Raw genomic sequence first — 13,558 nt, forward strand, 5'->3', positions numbered from 1 at the left:
AACTTTCTATGATGCCTATTCTACTGGATGGTTTGTTGACGATGAACTGTACTACATACTACTTGTAACTACTATCATGTTCAGTTTAATAGAAGATTTCATGTGTGTCATAAGTGCATGCAGACAGACTAGAAAAAATATAGTAAAAAAACAACTGAATGTACCTTCTTTGGACTGATCATTTGTTTACTGTATAGTCCATCAACCATAAGAAGACCTCTCTGCTTGTTGCGACTCACACGGATCTGAGAGGACAAAGAAAGGAGAGTAAGAAAGATGGACAACAGAACATAGTTGGATGGATATTGAGCATAAATGAGTAGAAAATATCAAAAAAGAGAGAGTGATAAAGAAGAAAAATGTACAGTTTTCTCACAACCATCAGAGATTATGTTGTCATGAATGTAAAAAAGACAAATGTTGCTCTCGTGCTGTCAAATCTTGTAACACAGATTTAGCACTCATTAATAATATAAAGTGGTCAATAAGAAAGTAAGGATTTTCTGTGACAAATGAAACCTAATGATCAAAATGATGTATACACAGTTAGGTCCATAAGTATTTGGACAGTGACACAACTTTCATAATTTTGCCTCTGTACACCACCACAATGGATCTGAAATATAGCAATCAAGATGTGATTAAGTGTAGACTTTCAAGGGGATGTAACAAAAATATTGCGTTGAACATTTAGGAATTACAGCCATTTTTATATTTTTATTGTCTCTCATTTTCAGAGGCTCATAAATAATTGGACAAAACAACACCAATGTATTTAATACCTGGATCAAAATCCTTTAAAGTCAATGACTGCCTGAAGTCTGGAACCAATGGACATAACCAAAAGCTGAAAGTCTACACTTGAAATCACATCTTGATGGCCTCGTTTCAAATCCATTGTGGTGGTGTACAGAAAAATTTATGAAAATTGTATCACTGTCCAAATACTTATGTACTTAACTGTAGCAACAGAAGCCTTACAACTAATGTAGAGTAAAGGGCATATATAAAATACCAGGACATAACTATTATAAACCCTCTAATCTCATGTGATATTCATACACAGAATTGGAGAAATAAAGGGGACAAAACACATTCTGTAGCTGATTATACAAGGAACTTTTTTTTGTCCTGAAAGTATTCTAAATGTCCATTAATTTTCTGTCACTTATCTGGAGTCTGGTCATGGGGGCGTTTCCAGGAAAGACGAAATATATAGTCTCTCTAGCGTGTCCTGGGTCTACCCCAGGGTTTCCTGTCAGTTTCCGCAACTCCAAGATCCCTGTAGATGTCTGAGCTTCTCACCTAATCTATACAGGTGAGCCCAGCTACCTCACAGAGGAATTTCATTTCGGCTGCTTGTATTCATGATCTCATTCTTTTGGTCACTACCCAAAGCTCACGAGCATAAGTGAGGGTTGGAACATATATCGAAACTGAAAGCTCTGCTTTCTGGCTCAGCTCTCCCTTCACCTCAATGGTCTAGTACAACGTCCGCATCACTACTGACGCTGCACCAATCTGCCTGTCAATTTCACGCTCCATTTTGTTCTCATTTGTGAGCAAGAACCCAAAATACCCTGGCAAGGAACGAAGGCCTCTTACTTGGAGGTGCTGACTCTTATCCCAGCTGCTTCACACTCAGCTACAAACCGTCCCAGTGCATGCTGTAGGTTAAAGTCTGATGAAGCGAAAAGAACTACATCGTCTGCAAAAAGCAGAGAGGGGATTCTGAGGTTCCTAGCCTGGACACTCTCCTCCCCCTGTTGCGATCCTGTCAACAAAAATCCCGAACAGGAAACTGGACAAGGGACAACGCTTGTGGAGACCAACACCAACTGGAAACATGCTTGACTTCCTGCCGAGGAAGTCCACAAAACACATGTAGACTGGATGGGCAGACTCCCATAACGCCTCCAGTAACCTTGCAAGGGCAAAGAGTTGATCCACATTTCCACACCCAGGTCAGAATCAGCATTGGTCCTCCTGGATCTGAGGAGGCCCAGAAGGCCCGGTACTTGAAACTACTCTTTGTTGCATAAGCACAACCAACAGTCAGAGCCTTACTTTCGGCAACTTGCAGCTGCATATGTAGTTGGTACCACTACATCTCCCAAGTCCAGCTCCTCCCCTTTCAGAGACGTTACATTCCATGTCCCTAAGACCAGTCTACAATGCCAGGGATCAGCGAGCCTAGGTCCCCGCCCTTGCCTGCCACCTGGCTTACATAGCAGCCCACCCGTAACTGCTGCTGCCGGCAAGCTCCCCTCCAAGATCTGGCTCAAGAAGGGGGCATCGGTTATACCAGCGAGGTGGCACATCTCCAAAACAAAAACCAGAAAAATCCATCAGGGTTGTATGAATCGCTCTTAGTCTTGCCCCTCCCTTGGGAGACCCTACCAGGATCACTGGGACACACAAACCCCTCTACCACGTTAAGGTGGCAATTCACAGATGAGGCTTTTTTTTTAAACTTTCAAAGAATTTCTGTCCCTTTCAGAATACATAATAAAGAGAGTCTATAATTTGAAAATTATTTTGAAAAAAATAATGTACATTATCATACATAAATGATGGAATAAGTGAAGCATCAACTGGGTATGTGCATGAATGAACGACTGAAGAGCTGTCCTGCCTTTGAATGTTTTTATTTTTCTGATTAACAGTGATTTTCTTTATTTTCCTACCTACTAAGTGTGTATCAGTTGATCTGAGTGGAAACCTGCTGCAACTGCCATTACAGGGATAAATGAAGTTGTATTGAGTATTAAATTTAATTAAATTACCTTGTGCCAGTTCCCATCATTGATGGAGAAGGGAACGCAGCCAGAAATGTTCCCATGACCAAGATCATAACCCAGACAAACTTGTCCATTCTTGATCTGCAGGAAGAGAGAGGTTACAATTTAAATTTTCTCAAGTTCTTCTTTCTAGAACAGTTTTAGGTAGTTCTGCTGTGCTCTACACTGTGAATCGTTGGGTCTGTTTTAGAAGGAAAGGTGCTTTATGATAAAAATATAAGAAGATGGAGCTGCTCCTTCCAATGTAAACAGAACCATTGCAGCTGGTGGATTGATTTAAAGACGGTAAGACCTAGGGTCAATAGAAACATATGGAATGACAGAAGAGCGGATGGATACCTGTATGGAAACAAAGTCAGCGTGGTTGATTCTCGCCATGTAGAGAACGAGCCCTGACTCCTCCTTTGTCCTTAGCTCAAACTCTAGTATAAGCCTGAGACACACACATACACACAAATCTTTGAATAGTGGAATAACACAGGTAAAACATTTAATATAGACATGGAAAATCAGTTATACTTGGATTCAGCCCCTATGGAATGCCATATCACAGTAAATGATGAATTAGTTTTAGGTGAGTCAGACATTCATCCTGGCATTTGATCATTTTTTTTCCAGCACTGACAGATGCACAGAATAATGAAAGATAAATTTTGATTTGTACAGCAGGCTGCCCTCCTGCTTAGAGAGAATGTAAATAAATGTAACAGGTCTGATCCCTAAAACAGCCAAAGTGTTTGGGCAACATACTAACCCCTTTTCAATTAATCATCCATTAATAAAACTATTAGATCAATACAGTGCCTAAAATGTAAACAAACATTTGCCTTGTCCATAGACTATTTGGGTGTATGTCTACATGGAATTTCTCTCTCCCTCTCTCATTTTGTTCTTTTTGTTACTGTCAGTTCATGGAAAAGAAAGGTTGTTTTGAGGTTTGGTCCAGTCAACAACATGTTCACTATTTCAACACATCCTTAATGTTTTTCTGGGATTTTCACCTGCTATGTACCTCTTGGTAGAAATTTTATATTGTCCAGCCTATCACTCACTCCTGTTTTCCTGTATTTATGTAGAACTGCACTCCGTGGTGTCTAAGCAAAACCCTAACAAAATACACAGCCATGGGTCAGAGTTTGCTATGTTGATTATGTTACAATTAGCAGGCATAACACAACTTACTTACTTTACAGATTAAGATTTTCAAAAAATATTAAGATGATCTAATAAAATACAGTACGAGGCATTGTAATAGATTACACTATAACTATTAAACATTATAAAAGGTACACCTCAATCAACTACAACAGTAAAATGCTTACACACTCACATCTTACACATTAATTAATCTGTAATAACATTGTAATAGTATAATATTGTTGTATAAGACTCAGTGGCCATTTTTTAGAATTACGAGCATTTTGACTTTTAAGTGCATTTGACTTTGGTCACATTCTTAACGCAGAATTGCTACTTGTTATTGAGCATTTTTTTAATGCAGTATTTATATTTTTACTCTTATCTGTGGCAGGAGCTATATGACTTGTTCTGTGTATCATCTTAAAATACAAAGAAATCTGAAAAATAACACGAATACAGCACAGCACTGGAGGGCAGTAAAACAATTTAAAACAATAGGATGATTTTTTATTCTGAATATTTACCTCTCTCTGACTTTGGTGTCATCAAAGGCAAAGCTCATGTGGCTGTTCCTGGTGAGTCCAAACTGATACGCCTTCTCGAGTGCTGTCGGGGCCACAGCTGATGCACATGAATCCTGAAGATTGGACATAACATGTCAGTTACACTGACAGGGTTTCACCGGGTTGCTCCCATTGCCTCTTGTCAACAGGAACCGTAACACCAGGGTGAAACACATGTCAATCAAACTAATAGGGTTTCTGCTTCCGATCTGCAGGGACCTGAAGGGATGGGTGGCCACAAACGGTCATCAAATAGTCCTTTATATAAAATAGGTAAATTAATATTTACAAAAACAATCTTCAAGGCCGTGGAAGATTAAATCCATGTAGGCCCGTAAATTCTTATGCAATGCAAAAATAGATATCTTTTAATCTAAAACAAGACTATACTCTATATACTATGATATATCAAATAAAAAACATTTTTGCTTTAAGATAAAATCAAACAAGAAATCATTGTTACTGAACCTCATGTAGTGCAGATTAGCATGCTGAATATTTCAGATGGTCCCAACTAGTTAGGGCATGTGGCTTGTTAAAGTCTGTTTTATAGTAATCATTTTGCATCACTGTTTGTTTTTTACAACCTCGGATCAGTTACTGACAATGAGGGTTTTGTTGACACTATTTACCACATTTTGAATGTCATGAATCCTGCCCATGTTTTGGTTACATCTGAACCAAACATCAGTGACTGCAGTTTGATTTGAGTTTCATTTTGAGTAGGGTAAAAAAATTTCGTAGTATTATTGAATTCACGAGTATTCATGAGCATTACTGTGGCTCCTCTCTTATCACAGTGCAGTGCAGCTAGTGGCCATTGGGTGTCAGTGTTGTAATGCATGTAAAGCCATTTTACTTTATGACTTTTTATTCCCTTTCTCCTACGGTTCTTTTTGTTGGCTTTCACTTGCCTCTGGTTTACTCCTCCCCTCCCTTATATATCTTCTTCTCCTTGTCCAAGTCTTCCTCTTTTCTCTCATTTCATGTTATCCTCCTGTTCACCCATCCGCTATTACTTTCTTTTCCTCTCCAGTCCTTTAGTCTCATCTCCTCTTTAACCTCACTTTCTCACATATTCTGCTCTTCGCTTTTCCACCCTGGTCTCTTTTCTCTATTATTAACTCTCCTTCTCTCTTCTTCCAACAACTCCTCTTCTTTCATCACCCCCTGTCCTCTATCTTTTAATATCCTCCTTTCTACTCCCATCAGCTCAACTTTCCATTGCTCTTCTTCTTCAAATCCTGTTTCCTCTCCCCTTCTTATCCTCTTCTGTCTGTTTTTTTCCTTTTCTTCTCCTTTCCTCTACTCAATGCTGCTCTACTCATCTCCTCTCCTGCTTTCCTTGTTCATTTCTATCACTCCTGCTTCCCCTCTCTTCCTCTTTTCACCATCCTTCATCCATCCACCTTTCGTTTTAAATTCTATAGTGTTCCCCCCTCCTTTCACCTCATACTTTCCTTTTTTCACTCTCCTACTGCTGCCTCCCTCTACTTTCATATCTTACCTCCATATCTTATCTCTTCCTCTCTTCCAGTTTTGTTTACCTTTCATGTTTTCTGTCCTGCTTTAGCACTTTTTAACCCCCTACACTTTCTTTAAGCCGCCCCCTCTCACTCTTTTCACCGTATTTAATTTTCTTCTTCCTGCCTCTTCTCTTGTTCTTCTGACGTTTTACACATTGCTGGATCTCCTATTTTATCATTCTTCATTCTTTTCCTCTTATTTTTCCCCCACTCTCTTCTTAACTTCCTGCCCACTCCTCTTCCTTGACTCTCTTCTCTGTCCTATCTCCTCTACCTTCACCTGAAGGAGGAGTTCTCAGTGGTTCCCTTTTGCTTATTTTCTCTTGACTCGTTTTTTCTTCCTTCCCCTCACATCTCTGCTTTTCTCTCCCAATCGACACTCCATCATATCCCGCTGTCCTCATCTGCTCTTCCCCGAGTTCCTACACTTTCCTTTATTCTTTCTCCATTATTTTTCCTTTCTTCCAATCTCTTTTCCTATCTCCTATCTCCTGTCTCAGCCTTCTCCTCTCCTCCTCTTTTGAATATACATTATCACCTATTAAGTAACAAAGCTGCCTTGCCATACCTCCAGTGTGAGTGCGAGACAAAGTTAGAGAGAGGGGGATCTGAGATGATTGAGTGTCTGTGTGTATGTGTGTCTTAATCTCCTCTCCTCTCTTGTTCTCTTTCAAGTGAAGACATTCCCCACACCGTGACCTTGCTTTGTTACAGCTGACACTCACCTCTTATCAAGCTCTGTCCTCATATCCGCTCCTCCTCCTCAACCTCCCTTTTTTTCTCCTCATTCTCTCCCTATCTAACAAAAGGGAGACGTCATTTGCTCAGAAGCTCTTTCCTTCCCTCTCCTTTCATTCCTCTCCCGCTTCCTCTCCTCCGTCTTTCCATTAAGCCAACAAAAGGCAAGTGCCGTTCTGTACAGAAAAACTCTCCTCTCTTCCCTCCTCTTCCTCCATGGCTGCACCTTTTCTCTCCCCCCTCTGTCTTCTATCGTCTTTCATTCGCCTCTTCTTCTCTCCCTTTCTCTCATCCCCCCTGCGTCTTTCCATTAAGCTAACAATAGGAAGTGCCGTTCTGTACAGAAAAACTCTCCTCTCTTCCCTCCTCTTCCTCCATGGCTGCACCTTTTCTCTCCCCTCTGTCTTCTATCGTCTTTCATTAGCCTCTTCTTCTCTCCCTTTCTCTCATCCCCCCTCGTCTTTCCATTAAGCCAACAAAAGGCAAGTGCCGTTCTGTACAGAAAAACTCTCCTTCTCTCTTCTTCCAACAACTCCTCTTCTTTCATCACCCCCTGTCCTCTATCTTTTCATATCCTCCTTTCTACTCCCATCAGCTCAACTTTCCATTGCTCTTCTTCTTCAAATCCTGTTTCCTCTCCCCTTCTTATCCTCTTCTGTCTGTTTTTTTCCTTTTCTTCTCCTTTCCTCTACTCAATGCTGCTCTACTCATCTCCTCTCCTGCTCTCCTTGTTCATTTCTATCACTCCTGCTTCCCCTCTCTTCCTCTTTTCACCATCCTTCATCCATCCACCTTTCGTTTTAAATTCTATAGTGTTCCCCCCTCCTTTCACCTCATACTTTCCTTTTTTCACTCTCCTACTGCTGCCTCCCTCTACTTTCATATCTTACCTCCATATCTTATCTCTTCCTCTCTTCCAGTTTTGTTTACCTTTCATGTTTTCTGTCCTGCTTTAGCACTTTTTAACCCCCTACACTTTCTTTAAGCCGCCCCTCTCCTCTTTTTTTCACGATTTATTTTTCTTTTCTTCTTCCTGCCTCTTCTCTTGTTCTTCTGACGTTTTACACATTGCTGGATCTCCTATTTTATCATTCTTCATTCTTTTCCTCTTATTTTTTCCCCCACTCTCTTCTTAACTTCCTGCCCACTCCTCTTCCTTGACTCTCTTCTCTGTCCTATCTCCTCTACCTTCACCTGAAGGAGGAGTTCTCAGTGGTTCCCTTTTGCTTCTTTTCTCTTGACTCATTTTTTCTTCCTTCCCCTCACATCTCTGATTTTCTCTCCCAATCGACACTCCATCATATCCCGCTGTCCTCATCTGCTCTTCCCCGAGTTCCTACACTTTCCTTTATTCTTTCTCCATTATTTTTCCTTTCTTCCAATCTCTTTTCCTATCTCCTATCTCCTGTCTCAGCCTTCTCCTCTCCTCCTCTTTTGAATATACATTATCACCTATTAAGTAACAAAGCTGCCTTGCCATACCTCCAGTGTGAGTGCGAGACAAAGTTAGAGAGAGGGGGATCTGAGATGATTGAGTGTCTGTGTGTATGTGTGTCTTAATCTCCTCTCCTCTCTTGTTCTCTTTCAAGTGAAGACATTCCCCACACCGTGACCTTGCTTTGTTACAGCTGACACTCACCTCTTATCAAGCTCTGTCCTCATATCCGCTCCTCCTCCTCAACCTCCCTTTTTTTCTCCTCATTCTCTCCCTATCTAACAAAAGGGAGACGTCATTTGCTCAGAAGCTCTTTCCTTCCCTCTCCTTTCATTCCTCTCCCGCTTCCTCTCCTCCGTCTTTCCATTAAGCCAACAAAAGGCAAGTGCCGTTCTGTACAGAAAAACTCTCCTCTCTTCCCTCCTCTTCCTCCATGGCTGCACCTTTTCTCTCCCCCCTCTGTCTTCTATCGTCTTTCATTCGCCTCTTCTTCTCTCCCTTTCTCTCATCCCCCCTGCGTCTTTCCATTAAGCTAACAATAGGAAGACTGTCTTCCATTCAAAGTGGCTAGTCTTTGGTTGGAGGTCACACCAATAGAATCTGAAGCCATTTAGTTGGGATTTTGTATAAGTGTGTGTGTGTGAGGATAAGTGAAGACAAGTCTGTGCTTGTGTGTGTGTGTGTGTGTGTGTGTCGTGAGCGCTGCCATCACTCTTGAGTGTTGATAAAGTCCATGCTCTGCTTATTGTATTGTAGGTTTCAGAGAAGCTACTCGTTTGACTTTTGGTAGTAATTAGCTTTTGCCACAAATGCTTTACCACTCAACTCATAACCCATTTAAAGACTTGTACCTTAAGCATATGCTACTGATCACTACATTGCTTAATAGTGTTTCAAACTTAGGTCTTGAATTGAAAATATAAAAGTTTAAGGAAACTAATAATGCAGACAGCTTTATAACTGCATCGAGATCCAAAAGAGGCGGGCATCCCTGAGATCTATCTACCAAGTTACAGTTTCAGTTTAAAGGGCAAAGTATGGCAAATTTAAAATAATTACCTGAAAAGATACTGTATAGCTATAATGTGAGTCAGCAACCGGATGCCCTGTCATCACACCTCACCATAGGAGTACCAAACGTGTAGAGTTCTCCCTTCTCCTAATAAGTAATGTCAAGAGCTCTTGTGCAAAGCACTTAGACCCTCATCGCTGAAGTCGAGCAGGCGGGCAAATGTAAAAATGTGAAGTATGTAATGGGTTTTAGCGTCTGTCAGCTCATGCCCTGCAATGTAACTGTTTTGGTTCACTCTCACTGCTCTCAACAGCAGGCAGCTGATTTAAACGAAAAAAGCTGTCCCGCACCAAACAGCAGAGACAAAGTTAGTGGCTAACTGGCGAACATTGTGGCACATTTAGTCGCTAAAGAGCACATATTTCCCTCAGGAGTTGGTGGAGACCAAAACATTGCTCGATGGTGGGTGAGTACTTTCGTCAGGTGGTCAGAAATATGGCATGTATTTAATACTAATGTTGGTGAGTAATGCTAATTGGTAATCAACTAAAAAGCCTCTATAATGTAAGTGTTATGTTCATAGCTTTTTTCTGCTTTGCTGCAGCAAAATGTGTGTGTGTGTGTGTGAGTGTGTGTACCAGGTCGGCGCTGGGGTCCTGTTTAGCAGTGGTTGGGGCTGCAGCAGCAGTAGGTGTGGCAGCAGGTGGGGCAGGTGGGGTGGCCTCCTGCAGGTCAGCAGTCAGTGAGTGGGAAGGAAGTGGATTAGTGGCAGCCACAGAGCCAGAATGTCGACAGTGTTTATGACAAGCACACAGCCCTCCAATCAGCTACAGGCAGGCAATGATGTCAAGAATATATCAGGTCAACAAAGTAATGTAGAGACTTTCAGACTCTGGCTTCCGTATGTACCATGAATTAAAGCATAATTACTATAGAAGCATTGAACAAGTTGATAAAAACGGTTCTCGTCCCCGTTTAGACTCTGACCATAATAGATTTTGCTACCTCTAGAGAAGCATAAATCACAGCCTGTTTCCATTTTTTTAAATCAAAAATTCATGTTTTGAAGCTGAGAATCTACCCTATGATATACTTTGTTAATGTTGAATTTCAATGACTGATGGAAATTAGAGAACAATGATTTAAAAGGCTAATTAGAGACAGTTGTCATGATATCATTAATCAGAACAGCAAGTAAAAAAGGAAACCATTACACTTCCATTCACAAAATGTAGTCTGAATTTGATTTTTCTGAGGTTCACTGGAGCCTATGAAGTTCTCCTTATAGAGCCTCTTCAACCTCTTAATTGATGCTCACAACTGTCAGAAGAATCAGAAGTACAGAATATGTTTTGACAGAAGTGGGAGATAAAGAAGCCTCTTCATTCAAGCACATGCTGAGTCTGTTGTTTACAGTCAGCTGTGATTCAACTTGTCATTACTTCTTCATTCTAACAATATCCTTTTGCTGTTGATAAAAAATGCACGTCACAACCTTTGTGCGGAGCTCTGTCACATTGTGCAACAGCACAACTTTTTCAAAAAAATAATTAAAATAATTGTGGAAAAGTGTGCCCTACCACGGTGGTTCCAAAAGGCCCTGTGGGTGCCTTGAGGGTGGGCCCCAGGTGCCGCAAGATTTAAATCCATTTTTACTGGATATATTTTTAATTACATTTTATCAGATGAAGAAACGAGGCAAATGTTACATTAACCAAATTTCATATTACATTTTCAAACGTATGAAAACAGAAGACAAAATTTAATTCACCTTTAAAAAAAAATATGTTTAAATGCAGTTATGCTGCCATGGACAAAAATAATTAAAAACATTTGGGAACCACTGCCCTACAATTATATAAATGGCATTACAAAAAAGCTGTCAATTAAACCTACACATATGAAAAAAAGTTATATTTATATCTACTGCCTAATTAGTGTGTACACATCTACAATAATCTACATGAATAAATAAATCATTTTTATATTTTGTTGAAAATACAAGGAGTATGAATTTTATAAAATCTTGGGATCTCATCAGAATATCCCGGTGTCATGTTTCAGCCTTTCATAAAGATCAAAGAAAGACACACTATCTACAAAAATACACTTTCGAACAGAGGCCAGTAGAACAGAAGCTAACCCAGAGGGCACTGTTATCTGCAGACTGTGTTGCTGGTGGAGTAAAGGTCATGTCCTCCAAAGACTTAAATCATTTTAAAAATATCTCTCATTTTCCTCCGAAGCATTGTGAGACATTTGCTTGTATAGTGTAATTTGTTTTGGCTTTAATAGAGAGCTATTTGAGGAGTCAACAATGTTCACAAAACGACTGACAAACGAAACACAAATGAAAGATAATTACCCAGTGCAGAGGGTCTGAAATATGGCAGCCTACCTTCGGTTTCAGTTAAAATGTAGATGGGGACTAAAAGAACTATGGCTTTGCACAGCCTTGAGTCTATATCATAAAGCAGATGAACTTGCAGTCCATAAAGCAACAAACCACAGAGTTATAGCTAAGCTGGCTCTGTGCTTCATGATCAATGTCTTTTTAGGGGTGTAGTTTAGCAGGTAATTGGGTAACTGATAACCTATGACTGCTGTTAAGACCCATAATATATTAAATCTAGGAAATATATCTTGCCTATCCCAATACTAAGAGTATGAAATGAGTGACTCACTGCCTGCCTGCCTCTTAGCATAGTGGCTACATGTTAGCTGAGAGTGTTTTGGCTCCTGTGGGCTCATAAAGCATAAATGGCATGCACAGTTAGCCTAGCGTAGCGCAGTGGCTCCGCACTGTATGACAAGCAGCCAGAGGTGGAGTTTAGTAGCTCAAGGCTAAAGGGACGATAAAGAAGAGTTAATGTACTGTACAACTGCCGTGTGATGAAACACTAACCTATCATGACGAGGCCATGGCTGCATTTCATCAGAGAGAAATAGGTGTGTGTTTGTGTGTGCATGTGTGAGTAAGAGAGAAAAAAAATTATATGCCCGAGTAGGACATGAGTAAATGTGTGTACATATTGGTATGTCCTTTTTACTGTGCTGTATCTTTATATGTGTGTCTAATGAGTGCTTTCTGTTTTGATCTGTATGTACATGTGCCAACAGATTAAAATAGGCTGCCTAAACAAAAGTACTGACCATTATATTATTGTAAATAAAGACTAATATAATACGAATATCCCTTATTTTAAAACACCTTCTTTTAAAAAATATTGATGATGAAACCAATGCCAATGAATACTTAGTAATCTAAGTGCATGTGTGTTCCCATGTTAATTTGGCCACTTACAGTAGGAGGCCCTAGAGGTGGTGTATCAGGGGCTGGGGTCAGTGGAGGACGAAGTGGCTTCGACTCCTCCTTTTCCTTCTCGAGCTCCTCTTCATCCGGCAGAGGAAGTGGAGGTGGAGGGGGGGCAAGGTTGGGGCACTGGCCGATTTCGGCATTCTCAAAGGACACAGGTCTGGAGAAGTCTGAGAGACTGAGAGGTGGACAGGCAATTCGATTTAAAATTACAAGATGTTTAGCTGAGGCTGACAGCAACAGACGAATTGGATCAAATTCCGACATTAGTGAAACGACAGGAAAACTAGCTGTTAAATGAATGGTTCGACATTTCAGGGAATGTGTTTGTTTAATTTCTTGCAAAAAGTTAGATGAGAAGATTAATACAACTCCGCTTTGTGGTTTTAGGAAGAGTTAGTGCTACAACACATAGTTACAAAATGTAACAATTTAAAAAGCACAAATTGTAGTTTTTACACTTCTCTTTGTGCACAGATTTAAACAAACAACATAAAGTGTTTTGATTAGCAAGTTTTAAAGGTGCTGGTAGATGTATTTTTGAACTTATATCGGGGCCAGAGTGCACTGACAAGGTTTCTATTACAATGGTAATATCGTGTATAAGTGGCATGACATATAATAAGAGCTATTTGAGAGAAATTAATACAACAAATCATTACAAATAAGGTTTCATCACGTTAGGTGAACAACCCCATTGAAAACACACACACAAAGACTAACTGTACGAAGGCCCAATGACAGACAGACAGGTGTATATTAAGTAGAAGTTACAACTGTGGGCTGGTGGGGTGAAAGGGGTGAAATAAGGTGAACGATAAAAAAAAAAAAAAAACCAGGACCAAACATAAACACACAGAGATCAGATAAGATTTTAATCTGAGTTATGAGTGGATGTTTATGATTTTGGACAGCTCTGTTACTGTTGTTCAGGCAGGAAGAGACGCTGGCTTCATGATCATTATCATCAACAACATTAGCACGATCTCCTTCAATCATAATAACTATACTTTAACCCAACGGTATA

At 40.2% G+C, this 13,558-nt stretch overlaps 1 protein-coding gene across 6 annotated transcripts in view; it reads right to left on the reverse strand.

Annotated features, from left to right (window-relative positions):
- lama2 (laminin, alpha 2) overlaps positions 1 to 13,558 on the reverse strand; it is a 197,738-nt gene that overhangs the window by 3,556 nt on the left and 180,624 nt on the right. For 5 of the 6 annotated variants that reach the window (XM_040125505.1, XM_040125503.1, XM_040125502.1 and 2 more), the window contains 6 exons: positions 12,520 to 12,709; positions 9,854 to 9,940; positions 4,466 to 4,578; positions 3,141 to 3,234; positions 2,787 to 2,882; positions 165 to 245 (listed from right to left, as the gene is read on the reverse strand). In XM_040125505.1, the coding sequence (XP_039981439.1) occupies positions 165 to 245; positions 2,787 to 2,882; positions 3,141 to 3,234; positions 4,466 to 4,578; positions 9,854 to 9,940; positions 12,520 to 12,709 (661 nt within the window). The remainder of the gene's footprint in view (positions 1 to 164; positions 246 to 2,786; positions 2,883 to 3,140; positions 3,235 to 4,465; positions 4,579 to 9,853; positions 9,941 to 12,519; positions 12,710 to 13,558) is intronic. The other variant, XM_040125507.1, reaches the window with a different exon arrangement.

Source organism: Xiphias gladius, chromosome 4 (assembly GCF_016859285.1).
Source record: "Xiphias gladius isolate SHS-SW01 ecotype Sanya breed wild chromosome 4, ASM1685928v1, whole genome shotgun sequence".
NCBI lineage: Eukaryota > Metazoa > Chordata > Actinopteri > Istiophoriformes > Xiphiidae > Xiphias > Xiphias gladius.